The sequence below is a fragment of the Neoarius graeffei genome, chromosome 15 (assembly GCF_027579695.1).
Source record: "Neoarius graeffei isolate fNeoGra1 chromosome 15, fNeoGra1.pri, whole genome shotgun sequence".
NCBI lineage: Eukaryota > Metazoa > Chordata > Actinopteri > Siluriformes > Ariidae > Neoarius > Neoarius graeffei.
Genome location: NC_083583.1, coordinates 42,544,461 through 42,568,419, shown reverse-complemented (window position 1 = coordinate 42,568,419; position 23,959 = coordinate 42,544,461). Strand labels below are relative to the sequence as shown.

General features: G+C 40.9%; 1 protein-coding gene across 5 annotated transcripts in view; it reads left to right on the top strand.

Annotated features, from left to right (window-relative positions):
• Positions 1-23,959, top strand: part of pip5k1ca (phosphatidylinositol-4-phosphate 5-kinase, type I, gamma a) — a 93,006-nt gene that overhangs the window by 22,044 nt on the left and 47,003 nt on the right. For all 5 annotated transcript variants that reach the window (XR_009656689.1, XM_060941360.1, XM_060941359.1 and 2 more), the window contains exons 2-3: positions 23,098-23,126; positions 23,264-23,350. Coding sequence is in view for 4 of the 5 variants with exons in the window: in XM_060941360.1 (XP_060797343.1) it covers positions 23,098-23,126; positions 23,264-23,350 (116 nt within the window). In the remaining variant the exon portion in view is untranslated. The remainder of the gene's footprint in view (positions 1-23,097; positions 23,127-23,263; positions 23,351-23,959) is intronic.

The window sequence follows — 23,959 nt, the reverse complement described above, 5'->3', positions numbered from 1 at the left end:
TCTGTTGGACCATCCCCATAGGTGCTTGTTTGGATTCAGATCTGGTGATGGGGAGGTCACTGAAGTACAATGAACTCATTGTCATGTTCATGGAACCAGTTTGAGCTTTTTGACATGGTGCATTATAATGTTGAATGTAGCCATTATAAGATGGAAAATTGTGGCCATAAAAGGATGCACATGGTCAGAAATTGTACTCAGATAGGCGATGGCATTCACACAATACTTCATTGGTATTAAGGGACCCACTGGTGCCAAGAAAACCTTCCCCACACCATTACACCACCACCAGCAGCCTGAACTATTGACACAATGCAGTTTAATTCTTGAAGTTGACACCAAATTCTGATCCCAGCATTTGCATGTCATAGCAGAAATTGAGATTCATCAGACCAGATGACATTGTTCCAGTGTTTACATGTCCCGTTTTGGCAAACATGTGCCCATTGTAACCTCAGACTCTTGTTCTTAACTGACAAAAGTGGAACCCGACATGGTCTTCTGCTGTTTTAGCTCATCCGAAAATTAACATGAGCCTTTTGGTTATTAAATAAACAATGTAAGTTTGAGTGGTAGGTAGCACAAGTCAAACCAGGTCTAGTCTATTAAGTTTGTCCTAAGTCCAGATTCTTTTCACAATTTTTAAAAATAAGGAGTGAGTGTGGGGCAGCACGGTGGTGTAGTGGTTAGCGCTGTCGCCTCACAGCAAGAAGGTCCGGGTTCTAGCCCCGTGGCCGGCGAGGGCCTTTCTGTGTGGAGTTTGCATGTTCTCCCCGTGTCCGCGTGGGTTTCCTCCGGGTGCTCCGGTTTCCCCCACAGTCCAAAGACATGCAGGTTAGGTTAACTGGTGACTCTAAATTGACCGTAGGTGTGAATGTGAGTGTGAATGGTTGTCTGTGTCTATGTGTCAGCCCTGTGATGATCTGGCGACTTGTCCAGGGTGTACCCCGCCTCTCGCCCATAGTCAGCTGGGATAGGCTCCAGCTTGCCTGCGACCCTGTAGAACAGGATAAAGCGGCTAGCGATAATGAGATGAGATGAGGAGTGAGTGTGTAAAACCCATATAAAATACACTTTCTCCTTTAAGGTTGGAGTGCTAGACTCCTAAAACACAAGTGTCTATTCACTGAGGAGGACAGCTTTCCATGGATTTATTAGATTATTCCTGTGTATCACTTTTGTGCTTTGCTCCTTTTCATTAGATTACTGGCACTTTGTAATACTGTACATGATTTTTACACTTAAAGAAATGTGAGTATTAGATATAAAATTAAGTAGAATGGCTTGATACACTGATTTTAGTAATCACTTATTAAGGATTATCTCATCTCATCTCATTATCTCTAGCCGCTTTATCCTGTTCTACAGGGTCGCAGGCAAGCTGGAGCCTATCCCAGCTGACTACGGGTGAAAGGCGGGGTACACCCTGGACAAGTCGCCAGGTCATCACAGGACTGACACATAGACACAGACAACCATTCACACTCACATTCACACCTACGGTCAATTTAGAGTCACCAGTTAACCTAACCTGCATGTCTTTGGACTGTGGGGGAAACCGGAGCACCCGGAGGAAACCCACGCGGACACGGAGAGAACATGCAAACTCCGCACAGAAAGGCCCTCGCCAGCCACGGGGCTCGAACCCGGACCTTCTTGCTGTGAGGCGACAGCGCTAACCTCTACACCACCGTGCCGCCCTTATTAGGGATTATTTAGTATGAAATTCAGATTCAGGGAGTGGATTGTTACAATTTAAGTACATTTTAAACTTTCTTGTCATGAGTCTCAGTTGAGTTTTATTGTTGAAATTCTGCACTGTTAAGCACATTTTATAGAAAGACTGTGATCACACCAGTTTAGTCACTTGGGAAGTTATCCTCACTGTTAAATATAGAAGGGTGTGAGTCTGAACTTCTCCTCTTGTCAGGTTCAGTCACTCAGGGTGTTTATTTTAGCACAAACACATTCATAATGTCTTAAAGGACAATGCTGTTGAATTCATTTGAAAGTCTTCAGGACAGAGGGCTTTGTGATTGTGTCTTTTCTCAGTAACATGACAAGCTGCATATTTCTGTCTAACTCAGAGAAAGGGGAGAAAAGAGAGGCTGGTGAGGGAACTACTGTTGAAAAGTTATAACATAAGTGATATCAGGAACCTGTTTTACAGCCCTTCCACAATGTTAAAAGTAACTATCAACAGTTAAAAAGCATCACGTCATTTGTTATTAAATTTTAAAAAATTTAATTGTTGTCAAATTGCTGTGGTGTGAAAGGAATAAAGGCGTTAGAATGTGCTGTTGAAAATATGTGGAAAATTATCAACTTCAGGGCATTGATTATTTTCCTATAATATCACACTACACAGTTTTATTCCTTTATAATACATTGTAGTGAATATCCGCTTGTAAAGTTGATGTATGATGTCTTGTCTTGACTTAAATTATGTTTCTGTCTGCAGTTTTTTCATTTTCTTTTCCATGTCATTTATTCCTTAAATGTTCTATGAACATCACGATGTTGTCAAAACAACCTCAGTACAACCTAATTACCTCATATTTGTTTTAATTTTGTGTGCAGGCTGGTTTCAGTTAGACATGGCAATCAGATTTACATGGACTGGGGTGTCACTATGAACCAGTATAAGAGGATTGATAACAGATTTTTAAGCCTCAGTCAGTCGGATGGCAGTCAAATAACCAGCCTTAAGTACACATGTTAATTACATGGTTGTTATCATTTAAGTTTATTGTTCAGGATTAAAGCCACTGTTAAGTGGCATTTTTGGTCTTAACACTAAAATAGCCTCGTAGGAAGTTCCTGTTCAGGTCTGACCATCCCATTTATGGGCAATTTTGCCTTATATTGCCAAGTATTGCCTTGTTGTAAGGGCCTTTCTATTTGCTTGTACACCCTGAAAAAATAATGATTGTAATCAGGCAACTGGTCACACTGGAGCAGTAGGAATCAGTTACCAGGGTCATGACTTTCCTCTCCAGTTCAGCTCTTGTCCAGATGCATAGTCAAGAAGCAAGACATTTTAAATCCATTTGAGTCGACTAATGTTGTTGCCAGCTTTGTCAGGGGTTGATCTCTTGTGTCACTGTGATAGGCAGTTAGTACGAACCTTGGTTTTGTGTACATCAATAACATAAATCAGCTCTTACAATCTTTTTAGGTGGTGTGAAAATTAGATGTTTTATCGTAAAGCTGGGTATTTTTTACATTTCGATCCATAGCTGGCAGCAAACAAGTCCATTCCTATTTTGCCCCAGGAGAGGTCTGACTGCCAGATTGCCAGGATTTTTATTTCTTTATTTTCCACTCTGACTTCACATGGATATAGAGTAGGGGTGTAACGATACACTTCAGTCATGGTTTGATTCAAATCATGATACTGGTTTCACGAGTCACATTTTAATTTGATTCTCAGAATAATTCTCAGAATAATCTCAGAACAAAATTTTGATGATGAAAAATTATGACTGGAAAGCCTTTTTGTATTTATGTGTATTAAACTATGTAGAACAGTGTGCATTTTGTCTGTACAGAACAAAATAAATCTCAACTTTCTATGAACAGGGGTTTAATATTGTTTAAAAAAAAGTGCTGTAGGTTCATCCATGTATCCATCCACCCATCCATCCATCCATCCATCCATCCATCCATCCATCCATCCATCCATCCATCCATTTTCTAGACCGCTTACCCGTCAGGGTTGTGGGTGAAGCTGGAGCCGATCCCAGCTGATTTCGGGCGAGAGGAGAGGTACACCCTGGGCAGGTCGCCAATCTATCACAGGGCTAAAACAGAGACAAACAACCATTCACACTCACATCTATGGGCAATTTAGGGTAGCCAGTTAACCTAATCTCCAAGGCTTTGGACTGTGGGAGAAAACTGGAGCACCCAGAGGAAACCTGCATAGGCACAAGGAGAACATACAAACTCCACACAGAAAGGCCCCAGTCGACTGCAAGGTCCAAACCTTCTTGCTATGAAGCGACAGTGCTAACCGCTGCAATTTTAATTGCATTTAAAATTCTCCCCAAAATTTGATTGACTAAATAGTCTCAGATCTGAGGGAAATGGTCAGCTGAAGCATAATGAGCTCCATAGCAGCAGAAATAGCAGAAGCAACTCGTGAAATTTCTGCAGCACAATGCATCATTTCACTCCTTATATAGAGTTGAACATTGACTGCAGTTAAAGGGGATGGCTCGCCCTTCCCAGAATCCAGTTTGTTGTTTTTGTTTTGAAAGCACATGCTCGCTACCTGTTGGCTGTCTGTGCAGCTTTGAACAAAATTTGCCAACAAAAATCTTGTGAAAATCTTTTCTATCCTTCGTTGCCCACTATGAGACAGCTGAGGCCAGTTCTGGTCCATTACAATGGAATAACCATGCGAAATTGGGCAAAAGATTTTAAAATATAGATACCTTGAAAATATCTTCAATTTCATGTTACAATTTAAGATCTCTAGCTTAGGATGTCACCAAATTGGAGAATGGAGACTTGATACTTCGCGGAAAGGTTTCTGGGAAGAGTGAGTTGGCCCCTTTAAGCCTGAGAGATGCAACAATAATCTATCAGTGTTCCAGCTAGCTTTCCAAGAGGGCAGGGTGCCACTGATTTATTGTGGGCAGTTTCTCGTGCATCTAGCACAATTTTGGGTACATCACTATAAGCAAAGTATTTATCATGCAAAATTACCTGGGCAACTATGCAAGGTAGATTACTTTTGTAAAATAAAGTAAGCAAATCTGAAACTATACTAATAGTGTGCTGTGATTGCTCGACATGCGTTACTTCCACTGGAAGTTGGCAACATTCGTTACTCATTAAGGGCACACTTTGTTTCTGTGGCAGAACGTATGTCAAGGGTGCTTTTATGAGCAGGGCGCATATCAATTTGGCCATGGTGTTGGTATTTGAGGGCAGGGGGTACGTTCTGGAGGGCAGGGCACAGCACCCTGGTAAAATAAACTGGCTGGAACACTGTCTATAATCATTATAAATTATGTCACAATACAACACACTTCCCCCTCATTTAGTTTGTTTCTCAATGACAAGCTGTTTTTAAAGTAGTCATCATAGTGTTGTGTAATGTATCAAATTAAAGAGTGTGAAGAGCTGAATTGAAAACTTGTTTAGTTTTATAAATGTCTTAAAAAAAGTTATAAAATTTCCATTTCTGTCCATTGCCCTGGTCACAACCCAGCAATCATTTTCCACTGTTTAATTTTCCATTCATGAGAAAAAACCTCAATCAGAAATTAATAGACCAAAATCCCAAAAATAAAGAGATTTAGAATTTTGAGTATCAGGGTAAGAATTACAGATAAAGGCTTATCCTTGTAGATCACAATTATGCACCTATAAGGCTTAAAAGTAATACATTAATGAAATTGGTCCATCCTTTGTGTTTAAACATAAAAGCCAGAATTTAGCGGGTATATTCACTTTAAATTGTGGACACCAAGCATGACTAATGACGGCGCGGTGTATAAGAGGGTCAAACTTTTGTTAATTCTCTTCAAAACAGTATATACACCTCATTTTTTCTCCATTAAAAAAAATAGGAAATTAAAAATCCCAAGATGGCAGCGCCTGTGAATTTGGTGTATTGCATTACACAACGTTAAAAAAAATGCTTAAAGTAAAAGCTCATCACAACAGCGCACAAAATTAATAATATATTCCCTAAATATGTTATTTATTCTTGAATCAACACTAGATTTATGTAGATTAAACACTTTTAAATGTCTTTGAAGGCCAAATAAAAACATGCTGTTCTCCCATACAAACGTGTGGGAGGTTCATCAATGCAGTGGCGGACTGGATAACTAAAGCTGTGTCCGAAATCACTCACTCATTCACTATTCCCTACTCACTATCTAGGGAATTCTATATAGAGGACTATATAGTGAGCTCATTGGTAAAATGAAAAAACACTTTTGGACACTACTCCACCGTGCTGTTATTTACGTCATTACTGTTGCACAATTAAAACATGCCAGATCAGTCGGCTGGTGGGTTTTCCATCCATCCAGCCATCCATTATTCGCAGCTGCTTATCCTGTGCAGGGTTGCGAGCAAGTTGGAGCCTATCTCAGCTGACTATGGGCGAGAGGCGGGGTACGCCCTGGACAAGTCGCCGGGTCATCACAGGGCTGACACATAGAGACAAACAACCATTCACACTCACATTCACACCTACGATCAATTTAGAGTCACCAATTAGCCTAACCTGCATGTCTTTGGACTGTGGGGGAAACCGGAGCACCCGGAGGAAACCCACGCAGACACGGGGAGAACATGCAAACTCCGCATAGAAAGGCCCTTGTTGGCTGCTGGGCTCGAACCCAGGACCTTCTTGCTGTGAGGCGACAGTGCTAACCACTACACCACTGTGCTGCCTGGTGGGTTTTCAAAATAATAAATACATGTTATCCTGAGCGTATTTCCCACATTAATAAATACAAAGTACTTTGTGTCTGCTGCATCTTTCAGTTCTTTTAAATCAAGGCTGAATATTTTCTTCTTTGCCGCTGCCTTTTATTAAATCAAATTTGAGGCTTTTGATTAATTCTTCGCTCTGTACTGTCACTTTTATTCTTGTATTTTATCTGTCTAATTATTTCTTGATGAGGGATTTGTTTTTCTATCAATAAATTTGTTTCAATTAAAAGTTGGATTTGTTTCTTTTTTTTCAGTGTGAGATGCAGCTACTTCACCAAAAGGTGGATTATTTCTAACCGTTTTTCTAATCTTTACAAAGGGTGCCAATAATTGTGGAGAGCACTGTAGATCCCAAAGAAGCCACACTCACTTTATAGCACATCATCTAGACAGCAAAGTAGCTCACATTGATTTTTACAGTCCTGTTAATGGTGCTTCTGGTGAAATTGGTGTCCCTTTCTCCTTTCGTGTTCATCTGATGAGCTTTCATGTTTTAAGTCAAAAGTTGTGTTCCTGAAAATGATCTCATCTCATTATCTCTAGCCGCTTTATCCTGTTCTACAGGGTCGCAGGCAAGCTGGACCCTATCCCAGCTGACTACGGGCGAAAGGCGGGGTACACCCTGGACAAGTCGCCAGGTCATCACAGGGCTGACACATAGACACAGACAACCATTCACACTCACATTCACACCTACGGTCAATTTAGAGTCACCAGTTAACCTAACCTGCATGTCTTTGGACTGTGGGGGAAACCGGAGCACCCGGAGGAAACCCACGCAGACACAGGGAGAACATGCAAACTCCGCACAGAAAGGCCCTCGCCGGCCACGGGGCTCAAACCCAGACCTTCTTGCTGTGAGGTGACAGCGCTAACCACTACACCACCGTGCCGCCCCCTGAAAATTATAATTTGCAAAATTGTCATATATCATGTTCACTGATGGTGCGCTAACACTACCATAGTAAATGGTTAGAACTAGGAAGTGGAGTTTTACAGGACAAGTGGAGTGATGCACACAGTCAAAAGTCCCAGTGCTGTTATCAGGAAATATCAGCATTCTTAGAATGCCTCTCAACTAATCAAATTACTGGACTGGAAATAACTGTTGTGTAATGTGTATTTTAAAAAATGGCTTCAAGAATCATATGATATTTCTGTCATATCACTCACCCCTAACTGCAGCTGTTATTCATGTGAGTCTTATCTTCAGTGTGTATATGCACCAAGGAGCCTCTTTTGGCCATGCCTTTAGATAGAGAGGACTCTTTTGCTGCATCATCACACACATCCCTCTTTGTTTTACCCTATGCTTGCTGTTTGTGTGTGCCTATGAGCTGAATTGTGATGCAGTAAATGCCCTATTTAGAGTGTGGAAGGAAGCGAGTGTCTGTCAAGTCCACAAGCACGTGCAGACTCAATCAGGGAACCATGGAAACGGGGTGAATAGGAGTTTGTCCAGGCTCATCTGGGTGGTCAACTCCATGTGACAAGGCTCAGATCCTGAGGGAATCTGGCTTTCATCCTCACAAACACTTCTTTGGTTTATTCCAGATCACCGATGATGGGAGTTTTAATGGCAGGTGATCACAAAGAGCAGATTAAAAGTAGACTGCTTTTCAGATTTTTCAAGTGTACTGTAGGTCATAAAAAGAATTTTCCCTGACACCCAGTTATTTTTCTTTAGTGGACCGAAAGATACTGAATTTGAATCACACAAAACTAATACAATTGGAATTTGAATTCCAATTTTATTAGTTGTCTGTGAAGATTCTCAGTCATCCAGATCGTAGTAAACTGTGGGTGGTAAAAGACAGCAACTGGACTTGCTTGAAGATTCTTGAAGACATTTCACCTCTTACCCGAAAGGCTTCTTCAGTTCTGTTTGACTAATACGGAGCAGAGATGCCAATCACTACGATTCATGCGTAGTCACTACGTTTTTGACAGTAGCACTACGAGGCTACGACCGTCTATTCAGTTTATATGGGATTCATACGATTTTAGCATGGATGCGGTTCGAAACGCGTGAATCTATAAGGGTTCACGATATTTTGCTGGTGTTTGGTACATTTGAGGCCAATTATCGCTTGATAATTCAATATTTTGACTGTATTTATGGTCAAAGTTTGCTTCGATGGGCGCCGCCATCTTTGTTGACAAGCATTCTGCACATGCGCGAATTAATTATCGATGCCGCGATAGAATGTCGAGCAGCCCATGTCACTAGGTATTGAGGGGCTGTCGGGGTGTTGTAACCTCACAAACTATCGCTCAAAACATGAAATCAGGGTTGTCATCCACCCAAAACACCATGTTCCGAATATGCAATGAACATTTCACGATATGTTCGCAAAAAGAAACGAAACGCTGTTGGAACTGAAACAGTCATCTTCTGAAGTAAATCAATCAGAACTAAATAAGTAATCTGACTTGATATTGATGAGATTAAAAGTGAAAGGAAGTTGATAAAAATTAAAAGTAGTCAAAGTGACTTGACATTAATCATGGGAATAAAAAGGAAATAGACATGTTCCAGTACAACTATTTGAGTATTTGCTAATTGAGTGTTCCAGTATGTTATCTATAAATATTGATGGTATGTAATCTGCATTTGTGTAGTAAAGTTAAGAAAATAATATTCACTGTTTGAAAGTTGATTGTATACAAATTACCAGAGAAGTCTTTACTTTGTGTGAATGTGGTGAGTTATGAGTATCACTCATGAGAAAATCATGAGTGATTGTGGTTTGGTTTTATTTTTCAGAATAATAAAAAAAAAAAAATCCACAATTTTCTCCCCCCAAAACCAACATGTCCCAGTTCAGTTTAGTTACCTGTATTCACTCAGCATGGCCCTAAAAAACCACCAATTTCCAAAATTTTCTCGGGGGGCTTACCCTGAACCCCCAGCTGGATTGGACTCACTACGCGCCCTGTGGGCGCTCCGCTCGTATGCATGTGTCACTACACATTGATTTCACAAAAGGTTGGCATCTCTGAGGGAGTATCAGGTATTTATCCTCTCATGGATGAAAAGCAATCCTAAGGTGTCGTTGAGTCATCCTGTTGGTGTGGGTCACTGGGGGCTGGGTGTGAACAGCCTAGAGAGTCATTGGGGTGATCAGTGGTTGTTGGTTCTCTCTGTCCTCCTGTGAGTCACTGAAAACAGCTGGGTTTTGGTGTGCATTGAGGCCCTGTCCACACGGCAACGGATTCAGGTGAATCCGATACAATTGTTTATCGTTTCGGCCTGGCGTCCACACGGCACCGGCGTTTTGGGTGCCCCAAAACGAAATCTTTTGAGAACGGGTTCCAGAGTGGAAAGATCTGGCAACGTTGCCATTGCGAAGTCGTCTGGATGAGTAGAACGGATTTGTTTACGATGACATCACAACCACATGACTGTGAGTGCTTCACGCCGGGTAGAAGTGTAATGAACTCGATGCGAGTTGTCAACAAATCCTATAACTTGGTTCATGAAACGCGCTTACAAAATATTTTCACTGTGAATATTTATTGTGTAATGGTGCAAAGTGAGAGAGAGAGAATAGCCCTTAGGGCAGAGTCAATCCCGCAAAGCAAAAATAGGGAAAAAAAAGAGCGATCTCACCTCTTCAGATGTTGGTTTAAGTCCTACAATACATTCCTCAAAAAGGGTGTAGAAGAACAAATTAATCCATCAACGTGTAGCATTCAATTTATTCCGGACCATTAAAGATGCCGCCTTCCGCGTAGAATCATACGTCATCCTCGCCGCCATATTGGATGGGTCAAAGCGGAGAATAAAGATGCCTCATTCATGTGCTGCGTTTAACTGTACCAACAGGTTTACCGTCCAAACGAGATCACATGGGATTACCTTTCACAGGTGAGACTGGAAAAATACTTTTCATTGTATTTGGTCATTATAATGTAATTTTACGAACAGATTTTTCTGACTTTGTGGCTAATATGAAGTCTCGCGCATAATAGTTTATGCGCATGTGTCCTTACTTCTTTTGTTGTTCTGGTGTCTCCGAAGGGATCGTCTTACAGCGCACCTAGAGGTGTGGCATGTGTATTGCATCGTTTTCAGCAAGCGTTGCGTTGCCATATGGACCTGATATTTTACTGATCGTTGCCCATGTGGACGCGATATTTTTTTAAATAAAATCTCGTTGCCGTTGTCGTGTGGATGTAGCAGTTGTCTGGGAAGTGCATCAAGGACTGCATTGTAGGTGGCTGATAAATGATGACCACCACCTCTGTTCAGTGATGGCCGTTCCAGGTTGACAAAAATGGCTTCCTTAACTCCTTGCTCATACCAACGATCCTCTCTGGCTAAAATGCGTACGTTGCAATCCTGAAATGAGTGTCCTTTGTTGTTAAGATGAAGATAGACAGCAGAGTCCTGGGCTGAGGAACTGGCTCTCCTGTGTTGAGCCATGCGCCTGTGAAGCAGTTGTTTTGTTTCCCCAATATACGAGACCGTGCATTCCTCACTGCACTGAATTGCATACACTTCGTTGTCCTGTTTGTGTCTGGCTATTCTGTCCTTAGGGTGGACCAGTTTGTGCTTCAGGATGTTACTGGGTCTGAAATGTACCGGAATGTTGTGTTTTTAGAAGATCCTCCTGATGTTCACAATATTCCGGTACATTTCAGACCTACATTTCCTGCTTCACCACGACCTAATTCAAGATGCTACAGTGGTGCTTGAAAGTTTGTGAACCTTGTAGAATTTTCTATATCTCTGCATAAATATGACCTAAAACATCATCAGATTTTCACACAAGTCCTAAAAGTAGATAAAGAGAACCCAGTTAAACCAATGAGACAAAAATATTATACTTGGTCATGTATTTATTGAGGAAAATGATCCAATATTACATATGTGTGAGTGGCAAAAGTATGTGAACCTTTGCTTTCAGTATCTGGTGTGACCCCCTTGGGCAGCAATAACTGCAACTAAATGTTACTGGTAACTGTTGATCAGTCCTGTACACCGGCTTGGAGGAATTTTAGCCCATTCCTCCATACAGAACAGCTTCAACTCTGGGATGTTGGTGGGTTTCCTCACATGAACTGCTCGCTTCAGGTCCTTCCACAACATTTCGATTGGATTAAGGTCAGGACTTTGACTTGGCCATTCCAAAACATTAACTTTATTCTTCTTTAACCATTCTTTGGTAGAACGACTTGTGTGCTTAGGGTCGTTGTCTGAGATTCAGTTCATGGACAGATGTCCTGACATTTTCCTTTAGAATTTGCTGGTATAATTCAGAATTCATTGTTCCATCAATGATGGCAAGCCATCCTGGCCCAGATGCAGCAAAACAGGCCCAAACCATGATACTACCACCACCATGTTTCACAGATAGGATAAGGTTATGCTGGAATGCAGTGTTCTCCTTTCTCCAAACATAACGCTTCTCATTTAAACCAAAAAGTTCTGTTTTGTTCTCATCCATCCACAAAACATTTTTCCAATAGCCTTCTGGCTTGTCCATGTGATCTTTAGCAAACTGCAGACGAGCAGCAATGTTCTTATTGGAGAGCAGTGGCTTTCTCCTTGCAACCCTGCCATGCGCACCATTGTTGTTCAGTGTTCTCTTGATGGTGGACTCATGAACATTAACATTAGCCAATGTGAGAGAGGCCTTCAGTTGCTTAGAAGTTACCCTGGGGTCCTTTGTGACCTCGCCGACTATTACACGCCTTGCTGTTGGAGTGATCTTTGTTGGTCGACCACTCCTGGGGAGGGTAACAATGGCCTTGAATTTCCTCCATTTGTACACAATCTGTCTGACTGTGGACTGGTGGAGTCCAAACTCTTTTGTCACCTTTTCCAGCCTGATGAGCATTAACAACGCTTTTTCTGAGGTCCTCAGAAATCTCCGTTGTTCGTGCCATGATACACTTCCACAAACATGTGTTGTGAAGATCAGACTTTGATAGATCCCTGTTCTTTAAATAAAACAGGGTGCCCACTCACACCTGATTGTCATCCCATTGATTGAAAACACCTGACTCTAATTTCACCTTCAAATTAACTGCTAACCCTAGAGCAGGGGTGTCAAACTCAAATACACAGTGGGCCAAAATTTAAAACTTGAACAAAGTCGCGGGCCAACATTGAACAAATGAACCTTTTTATATGGACCCAAACAAGTTTTGCTTTAACATTGAATATGGAACAAGCAACGCTTATTACTATACAATATATAACAATAGTGCAGACATGCTAAATCGAATTTCAAATATAAATGGCATTAATTTATTAAATGAAATTTAAATAAAAATCGTATGCCTCTTTTCTATTTGCAGCCTTCTGATTTAAATATCAAAATAAACTTTTTCCACAGGCTAATAATTTTAAAAATAAAACAACAATAATAAATCAATCAACCATTCAAGCCCATGCCTTGGAGTAGCAAGAAAAAGTGCATAAAGAAAAGGTTAATTATTGCTCAGTTTGCTACACACTGATCTAATCTGATGCGCCCAAGCCAGATACCTGGCATCTCTTCTTGGATGCTAGTTCATCAATGTCTGGGCTCAGACTCTGAGCTGAGGAAATCCTCAGTATCGAGCGAAGGTAGTCTTCCTCCCACCTGTCCAGAAAGCTCCGTTTTTCTGCCTTTCTTTTCACCATTTTTGGGAAGGGGTAGCACGGTGAAAGTTGTAGCGTGAAGTCGCTATGGCAACTGTCCGTTTGTTGTTGAACGTTTGGACGTCCTACTGTGTTTCTGGGTCCTGTCCTGATTGACGTGCCAAAACAACAGCAGAGCATTATGGGATTTGTAGTATTAGCAGTGAATGCGCTGTATACGCAAATCCAACGAATAGTCATTTGGGATTGCCTCGTGGGCCAAATATAATTACACTACGGGCCAAATTTGGCCCGTGGGCCAGAGTTTGACACCCATGCCCTAGAGGTTCACATACTTTTGCCACTCGCAGATATGTAATATTGGATCATTTTCCTCAATAAATAAATGACCAAGTATAATATTTTTGTCTCATTTGTTTAACTGGGTTCTCTTTATCTAATTTTAGGACTTGTGTGAAAATCTGATGATGTTTTAGGTCATATTTATGCAGAAATATTGAAAATTCTAAAGGGTTCACAAACTTTCAAGCACCACTGTATATCATGCATCATGTGGTGGGCTTTCACCATTCATGCAAGGCATTGTGGGATACAAATTTGATACAGGAGAGAATGCGAATGAAACATGAAAGAGTGAGTGAGTGTGCGAATGAAACATGAAAGACCGACTACAGTAACAGAAAGTGAGAAGAAAAGACGTTATGTTGCGAAGGAAAGGAAACGCAGGACCAAACTTATAAATATCGGCAGTCAGCGAGCACCTCGGTGTGATCAGCTGTTCGTTTAGCGACAGAATGATGTATCTGTCAATGCACGGTCAAGGTAAACCTGTAGATGGCAGTAATGCAACACTGTGGATGCCAGCTGCCGTAAAACCCAAAAGAAGAAGAAGCAGGTAAACCTGTGCATGCGCTCACGTACTTCCTCTGTCTGTCTGACTGCGCGAAGCTAGCGATTTCATGCTCATTATTGGCGAGGGAACCCCTTCCAATTAAATAACTTCCCAGCCACAGAATGGCCTGGGTTTTTTTTTTTTTTTGAAACATTACAGAAATAAACATATATCACAATGACCAAATTTCAGAGGGAACTAAATTTCACCAATTTTATGAAATCGAAAGGCCGTATAGCTTTAATGAATGAAAATTTGAAATGCAATAGAGATTAATGTTTAATAATGCTGCTGAACTTTGAAGACTTCAGGATTTCTTTGCTTGCGAAGCAAAGACCCATACTCTTCTTTTTGCTTGAAAATCATGTTCAAATCAATTTTGTGAGTGGAATTTTTCATTTGCCTTGGGCTGTACATTTTGAATGCTTTAACAAGTATCTACTACGTAATATAATGTAGGACTGATTGAGGACAAACAAGTTTAAAGTGTAACTGCATCCATATATATTATATATAATTTTTTTTACATGATATAACATCTTGGATGGTTGTTTCTGAATGTACAGATTTGTCTTGCAATCAAATTTGTTAAAATGGAACAAAAATCAATATTTCTGTGTAACTGATTCAGAGAATGCTACATTCTCCAAGTTCAGTTCTGATGTCACAATGTGGCACACACTTGTAGGAAAATTATCAACGACTGGTGGTGTGATGTTGCCTCAGCAGAACTACTGTTCAAGTACCTCCTGGAACTTGATTATTTTCCTATGTATGTTACGGAACATTAACAGAAACCAATATGCTTAGTTATAACGGATATAAACAACGCCTTTTTTCTCTTATCAACATCTTTTTTTTCTCTGTCTTGAAGTTAATATGACAAAAATTGCAGCTTATGTTACCAAACCCACAAACTTTTCTGTTGTGAAGACTTTAAAAAGATTTAAAGTTATAGCTTTACCGCAATTACTCCACAACCCAAACAAATAGGGGGCAGTATATTGCCAGAAAGTTGGGGCATCCACCCCGATCATAAGAAACTAGGAAATCCACAGTCCCTCCTCTGCCTTTCCCCCAAATGCACCACCACCACTCTCATAGAATTATCAGTCGCTGAATATAGTGTAAAGCTATTTTTTATTTGATCCACTACTGAGTTCATACAATGTAACTTTACAGTCATCAGTTTAAAAAAATTCCCAACTACTAAATATAACTGTAAGCAGCAATGACGGGCCCTCGCACCACCGGTACAGGATATTCAATTGAACACAATATAAAGACAAGATATTTAATGTTCATATTTTCTGTAAATATGTACTCATTCTGAATTTGATGCCTGCAACATGTTCCAAAAAAGCTTGGGACAGGGGCATGTTTACCACTGCATTACATTACCTTTTCTTTTAACAGTAAGCATAAGAATATGTGAAATCCTTTCCCATTCTTGCTTGATATATGACTTTAGTTGCTCAACAGTCCACGGTTTCCATTATTGTATTTTGCGCATCATAATGCGCCACACATTTTTAATGGGAGGCAGGCAGACCAGTTTAGCATCTGCACTCTTTTACTACAAAGCTGCACTGTTGTAATACATGCAAAATGTGACTTGGAATTGTCTTGCTGGAATAAGCAGGGATGTCCCTGAAAAAGATGTTGTCTGGATGGCAGCATATGTTGCTCCAAAACCTGTATGTAACTTTCAGCATTAATGGTACCTTCACAGATGTGCAAGTTACCCATGCTATGGGCAATAACACACCCCCATACCATCACAGATGCTGGCTTTTGAACTTTGTGCTGGTAACAATCTGGATGCCCTTTTCCTTTTCAGCCCGGAGTACACAACATCCATGATTTCCGAAAAGAATTTGAAATGTGGACTCATCAGGCCACAGCACAGTTTTCCACTTTGCATTAGTCCATCTCAGATGAGTTCGGGCCCGGAGAATTTGGAGACATTTTCGGATGACGTTGATATATTTGCATTTGTAGGTGCAGCAATTTACTGTGTTTAAGCCTAGGTCACAACCGGCCGTGCGTGCTCCTACGGCCGGTCTACGTGCAAAAAACGCAAGAAACACACGGAGGGCGCGCGTGTGACGTGCTGATTTTCGAGCCGTAGACTGGCCGCAGACTGGCAGCAGATGTTCTTTGTCATGTCAAACAAACTCTACAGGCGCTTACGTTTTTTTCAGGTTGCAAGACAAACTTACGGCCAACGTGCGTCTTTCTCCACTAACAAAAAAACCGCAGCGATTTGGGAAACGCCAAAAATCGCACGGCCAAACAATCGTACGTCCGGTTGTGACCTAGGCTTTACAGACAAAGGCTTTGTGAAGTATTCCTGAGCCCATGTAGTAATATCCTGTATACAATCATGGCGATTTTTAATGCAGTGCCACCTGAGAGATTGAAGGTCACGGGCATTCAGTGTTGGTTTTCAGCCTTGCCCCTTATGTGTGGAGATTTCTCCAGGTTCTCTGAATCTTTTGATGATATTATGGATTGTCAATGGTGAAATCCCTAAATTCCTTGCTATTGTACATTGAGAAATGTTGTTGGACTGTTGGAATATTTGCCCATGGAATTTTTCACAAAATAGTGAACCATGCCAGATCCTTGCTTGTGAACAACTGCACCTTTCTATTCCCCTTTCATATCCAATTAACCTCGTTACCTGTAAAATGTTCCAAACACGTGTTTTTGAGCATTCCACAACTTTGCCAGTGTTTCCCAACTTTTTTAGAACGTGTTGTAAGCATCAAATTCAGAATGAGTGTACATTTTCAAAAAATAATAAAGTTTATCGGTTTGAACATTAAATATCTTGTCTGTGTATTGTATTCAATTGAATATAAGTTGAAAATGATTTGCACATCATTGTATTTTGTTTTGGTTTTTTTTGTTTTACACAGTGTAAAATTTTCTAAATTTTTTGGAATTGGGGTTGTAACATCACCATCATGTACACCAAATCAGACAAGAAGGCAATGAACTGCCTAGGAGGAGTATTTCAAAATGTAACCTGTCAAAACGCACAAAATAAAAAAAAAATCAAAATAAGTTGCCTCCTGCTGGGCAGGGCTACTGCAATGAATATGTTCATCTTGGGGAGACCTACATGTAGCAAATTTTGCTGCATGTGCATGAAACTATACGCCGGGCACAAGATTTAATTACAAATGTTGGCACTGTAGAGTCACTGGGCCACCCCGGGGCCAAAAATCTGTGCCTGGGTAACTGTCACCAGTACTGATATGCGTGTCAAATTTAATGAGTTTTTGCCCATGGGAACCACCTCAAAAATGGCCAAGCCTTGAAGGGGGAAAAATCCTTATGGATCCAGATGAGTCACTGCTTGTAAGGTGCTCGGGCTCTAACTAACAGCAGGGCAAGAATACACAAAATTCAAACTGTAAGAGCTGGTCAAGAAAACACTGCTATTTTACGTATAATCTTCACATGTGCCGTCAGCCTATCATTTATGTTATAGTTAGCTTAGCTCAGTTTTTAGCAAGAAAACAGCCACAGCAACTTGTGCATCAGTAGACCATGAGAACGCTATGGCCTGTGACATGGCAGTTGTGTAACTGAACCCAACTGATGTAGATTGCGTCCAAATTCACATTCCTTCTTCTCAGTTGAATTCCTCATAAAGTGTTCATTGGCACAACGTGTAACACATCACAGTTTGACCATTCCAACGATGCTAGTTACTTGTCTATGCAACAAAGTGTTGGTGAGAAAAGTTATTTTGAATTTGCATCAAATTTATAGTTACATAGTTACAATCGTCACGGTGGTGTAGTGGTTAGCACTGTTGCCTCACAGCAAGAAGGTCCTGGGTTCAAGCCCAGCAGCCGGTGAGGGCCTTTCTGTGTGGAGTTTGCATGTTCTCTCTGTGTCTGTGTGGGTTTCCTCCGGGTGCTCCGGTTTCCCTCACAGTCCAAAGACATGCAGGTTAGGTTAACTGGTGACTCTAAATTGACCGTAGGTGTGAATGTGAGTGTGAATGGTTGTTTGTCTCTGTGTCAGCCCTGCGATGACCTGGCGACTTGTCCAGGGTGTACCCCGCCTCTCGCCCATAGTCAGCTGGGATAGGCTCCAGCTTGCCTGCGACCCTGTAGAACAGGATAAGCGGCTACAGATAATGGACGGATGGATGGATGGATAGTTACAATCTGTGTACGGCTTTGCATCCATCTTCGCTCGCATTACTCTTGACTGAACTTGTGTTTACTCATGAACTCGTCTTTGCGTGGATATGAAGTGCATGTTGCAAGAAAAAGCAGAACTGGAGCTTTGTAATGATGCTAGTCTCATTCGTACAATATTTGTACAAATGTAATCAGGTTATGAATACAGATCAAAATTCTGTAAAGTAATATCTTTACTGATTTTTTCACCCATTTTCACACTCCTGGTTCTCAGCTGTATATGTACCTACAGTGGTGCTTGAAAGTTTGTGAACCCTTTAGAATTTTTGATATTTCTGTATAAATATGACCTAAAACATCATCAGATTTTCACACAAGTCCTAAAAGTGGATAAAGAGAACCCAATTAAACAAATGAGACAAAAATATCATACTTGGTCATTTATTTATTGAGGAAAATGATCCAATATTACATATCTGTGAGTGACAAAAGTATGTGAACCTTTGCTTTCAGTATCTGGTGTGACCCCCTTGTGCAGCAATAACTGCAACTAAACGTTTCCGGTAACTGTTGATCAGTCCTGCACACTGGCTTGGAGGAATTTTAGCCCATTCCTCCATACAAAACAGCTTCAGCTCTGGGATGCTGGTGGGTTTCCTCACATGAACTGCTCACTTCAGGTCCTTCCACAACATTTCAATTGGATTAAGGTCAGGACTTTGACTTGGCCATTCCAAAACATTAACTTTATTCTTCTTTATTCTTCTTTAACCATTCTTTGGTAGAACAACTTGTGTGCTTAGGGTCGTTGTCTTGCTGCATGACCCATCTTCTCTTGAGATTCAGTTTATGGACAGATGTCCTGACATTTTCCTTTAGAATTCGCTGGTATAATTCAGAATTCATTGTTCCATCAATGATGGCAAGCCGTCCTGGCCCAGATGCAGCAAAACAAGCCCAAACCATGATACTACTACCACCATGTTTTACAGATGGGATAAGGTTCTTATGCTGGAATGCAGTGTTTTCCTTTCTCCAAACATAACGCTTCTCATTTAAACCAAAAAGTTCTATTTTGGTCTCATCCGTCCACAAAACATTTTTCCAATAGCCTTCTGGCTTGTCCATGTGATCTTTAGCAAACTGCAGATGAGCAGCAATGTTCTTTTTGGAGAGCAGTGGCTTTCTCCTTGCAACCCTGCCATGCACACCATTGTTGTTCAGTGTTCTCCTGTTGGTGGACTCATGAACATTAACATTAGCCAATGTGAGAGAGGCCTTCAGTTGCTTAGAAGTTACCCTGGGGTCCTTTGTGACCTCGCCGACTATTACACGCCTTGCTGTTGGAGTGATCTTTGTTGGTCGACCACTCCTGGGGAGGGTAACAATGGCCTTGAATTTCCTCCATTTGTACATAATCTGTCTGACTGTGGATTGGTGGAGTCCAAACTCTTTAGAGATGGTTTTGTAACCTTTTCCAGCCTGATGAGCATTAACAACGCTTTTTCTGAGGTCCTCAGAAATCTCCTTCGTTTGTCCCATGATACACTTCCACAAACATGTGTTGCGAAGATCAGACTTTGATAGATCCCTGTTCTTTAAATAAAACAGGGTGCCCACTCACACCTGATTGTCATCCCACTGATTGAAAACACCTGACTCTAATTTCACCTTCAAATTAACTGCTAATCCTAGAGGTTCACATACTTTTGCCACTCACAGATATGTAATATTGGATCATTTTCCTCAATAAATAAATGACCAAGTATGATATTTTTGTCTCATTTGTTTAACTGGGTTCTCTTTATCTACTTTTAGCACTTGTGTGAAAATCTGATGATGTTTTAGGTCATATTTATGCAGAAATATAGAAAATTCTAAAGGGTTCACAAACTTTCAAGCACCACTGTATCACTTCACAATTTCCTGCATATTAAAATAAATAGCGGCACTTGTTCTTTCTGATGATACTAGTTGTTTCTCTATGCAGCAAAGCCTTGTCAAGTAATCCGGTTTTGAATTCACGGCAAATAAACCAGTGGCATTTATTTCTGGTAGGATCCCTTTAGTTCATCCAAATTGTTGCTTGGCATTGTGATTCAGTTTCTCCTGGTAGGTACGGTTCCTTGTCTTTTTTTTTGGCAACTGCAAATCAACATTTTGGTGCCTGGATTCCAGTTGTTTCTGCAAATTGCAGCAACAACTCTTACCATACCTTTTCATTCCTTTTCTGCAGTCTGTAAAAAGGTTACTCAAATTTTTTGTTTGTACAGTCAATTGCAAAACAGCTCTTTCCCATTTTAAATGTATGTTTTCATGGCATTATTTGTGTATTCGCGACTTGCTGAGTCTAATCACACAGTGACTTCTGCATATGGGGATGTCATGGGCATTGTTCTCCTCTCCTGTTGGACTGAGGGTAGACTGGACGCTACAGTGACTCACTATTGCTTCTTGAGGTACAAAGTGGTACTACGAGATGAATGGTGCATGCTGTCTCAGGGCTAGCTGGTTAGCATGCTAATTTTAGGAGCTATCTCTGCAATACCATATATAGACGTCTTTGCCATAACATCAACATAACTATTTCTTCGCTTTCTGTTGATAATTTTGGTTAATTTTTTGAATGTTTTAAACTTGAAATACAAATTATTACACATAGCACCTTTTAATCAGTTCATAATTTGGTTTAGATTATGTGATGCGGCCGCCATTCAAGTCCCTATGCATTAGCTGTTATTATAGATACAATCAATTACTACTAGAATGAGAGCATTAATATAAACATCAGATTCAATAATGCAGCTGCACTGCACTGTGGTATAAATTCAAATGTATTTAATTGTTATTGGATAACAGCTAGCTTATTAACTTCGTGGTTGTTGTGGTATATTCTGACCAGCTTAACTACTGTTAAATAAATTACTGTGATATGACCACAAATGGTGACTCTGATACTGAAATCCTGTTTGTGTTTAGTTGTGACACATACAAACTCGTTTACTGGCAGTTACCTAGATGGCTAATTATTCAGGATGGCAGAAGGTTGCGGGAGCATTTGAATGTTTGTTATGCATATTCATAGATTCTGGCATTCTTTCTAATAGTAAAATGCAGAGATGCTCCGAGGCCATTTCAAATATGTTTGGGGATTAAATTAAATAATATATTGTTCCTCATAGATTAAGTTTATGGATTAAAATGACAAGGAAACAGAAGGTTTGGCAGAGTAACTCCACCATTGCGGTGGGCTTTTACTGGAACTGTTCAGAATGGGAGAGAACAGAAAACTTGTATCAAGGGAGTACAGACCTCTATGAATCATCTGTAAATGGAGACAGAACAGTCATCGCCTTATGATTTCATGTCCGTTTACTGATGATACATTAGTTGAGACTTTGTAGTATGAAGATTAACCTTTCCCAGTACCTGGCTAATCTCAGTGGCAGGTTCTGTCTGGATCAGCTTAGAGACAGAAGAAACACACAGGAGGTGAGAACCAGCTTCTCCTTATTGAGGTTTTTCACCTGACGTCACAGGGTCATGTGACGCCCCGGTGTCCGCCATTTTGAAGGTCAAGCTAGCTAATGTCAGCAACATCATAGCTGATATGTTACTGTAGCAATGTTTACGTTCAGTCATTTGGATGACTGTTAAAACCTTTCAGTCTCAAGTTTTTTCCTTTACTGTATTTACTAGTTTACTGTAATTATGATCCGGCAGCTATTTACACCAGATCCAGTGTAAATAGCTGCCGGAGCGCGCTCCGGCTTGCTCCCCCTTAAATTAAGCAGCGCGCTCCGGCTTGCTCCCGGAGTGCTCCGGCCGAGGTTCTGGAGCGCGCTCCGGCTTGCTCCCGGAGTGCTCCGGCCGAGGTTCCGGAGCGCGCTCCGGCTTGCTCCCCCTCAAATTAAGCAGCGCGCTCCGGCAGCTATTTACACTGGATCTGGTGTAAATAGCTGCCGGATCATAATTACAGTAAACTAGTAAATACAGTAAAGGAAAAACTTGAGACTGAAAGGTTTTAACAGTCATCCAAATGACTGAACGTAAACATTGCTACAGTAACATACCAGCTATGATGTTGTTGACATTAGCTAGTGCTAACAGCTAGTTGCTAGTGCACTGCTACAACACAGACACCGACCCTAATAATACAGTTCTTAGTCATTGCCTGGTAACAGCAAATTTATAACGGGCCATGTCTCAACAGACTAAGAAGTTATTTCAATGACATTTAATAACATTTTGTTTATCCTGAGGACCGAAAGTAAATGAAAATGTGAACAAACCTTAGCTGTAATAAGATGAAGACCACCGGCTCCAGGGACGACCCGCTGATGTAGGCATGTTACCCAGCTTGACACAAAATATTTGTACGCATCCAAACTCTTATACGCTTTCAGATCAATACCTGTGTATGGCGATGGGTTTTTAACGACATAGGTATACAGATCATGTGGGCCGAAGTCAGGTAAAGACGAGGGCTTCGTGTACTTCCGTACGTCAGTGAACAATCCTTGTGGAAGCAGGTAAACGTCGTTCTCTAAGCCTACTAACCTCAATTTTTGCAAATACCTCTCCCTCTGCTCGCCCTGTAAATGCCCTACGTCGCTGGATAGTGAAGGTGTTTTCTGCATCTCGCTCCTTTTTCTTTTATGTTTTTCGTTTGTCGCCTTCCTCGCATTCAAACTGCTTCGAGCCGTGACGTCCAAAATGGCAGCCTCACATGACTTGGTCATGTGGGTGAAAAACCTCAATAGTCATGTGATCAGTGATGCAGTTATGTGATGCAAACATTGTACCTTAGAGTCATGTGATCAGCAGTGAGGGACAGATTCCCTCCATGGTGTGAGAAGAGATGGAAGAATGAAGCATGATTTCACCTCTCCTTGTAGCATCTGATGCCTCCTGGCTGACGCCTGGCCTGCATTTAGAGGGAAAGTAAATTAATTAGGGTCTTTTTTCTTTCTCTTGCACAGATGCTACCAAAAAGGCTTTCATCACAGAGGTATGACTTAACTGGCTTGTCTTTTTGCAGTAAATCATAAGCCCAGCAGATAATTGCCCACTTCTATTGCATTAGTGTCATAAAAAGGACACAATGTGGTCAAAAAACACAGCTAAAATGTTGAATCTCCCTGTTAGATGGCATCATCTTCAGGCCAGCCAGGCCTCGGGAAAAAGATCGGACACAGAGGAGTGGACGCTTCTGGAGAAACGACGTACAAGAAGGTGCTTGTTTTACAATCCTGTTTCCAAATAAGTTGGGATTTTGTGTAAAACATCATTTAAAAACAATGCAGTGATTTACAAATCATGGAAACCCTATATTTCATTAAAAATAGTATGAAGACAATGTATTAAACATTGAAACTGAGAAATTTTGTTGTTTTTTGAAAAAAAAATATGCTCATTTTGACTTTGATTCCAGCAACACTTTTCAAAAACAAGTTGGGACAGGGGCAACAAAAGACTGGAAAAGTTATGTTAAAAAACTAATTAGGTTAATTGACAACAGGTCACTAACATGACTGTGTATAAAAAAAGAGCATCGCAGAGAGGCTGAGTCTCTCAGAAGTCAAGATGGGGAGGGGTTCGCCGTTCTGTGAAAGACTGCGTGGGCAAACAGTGCAACAATTTAAGAATAACGTTCTTCAATGTAAAATTGCAAAGAATTTGTGGATCACATTATCTCTGGTACATAATATCATTAAAAGATTCAGAGAATCTGGAGAAATCTCTCTATACAAGAGACCAGGCTGAAAACTGACATTGGATGCCTGTGATCTTCAGGCCCTCAGGCGACACTGCATTAAAAGCAGACATGTGTCTGTAGTGGAA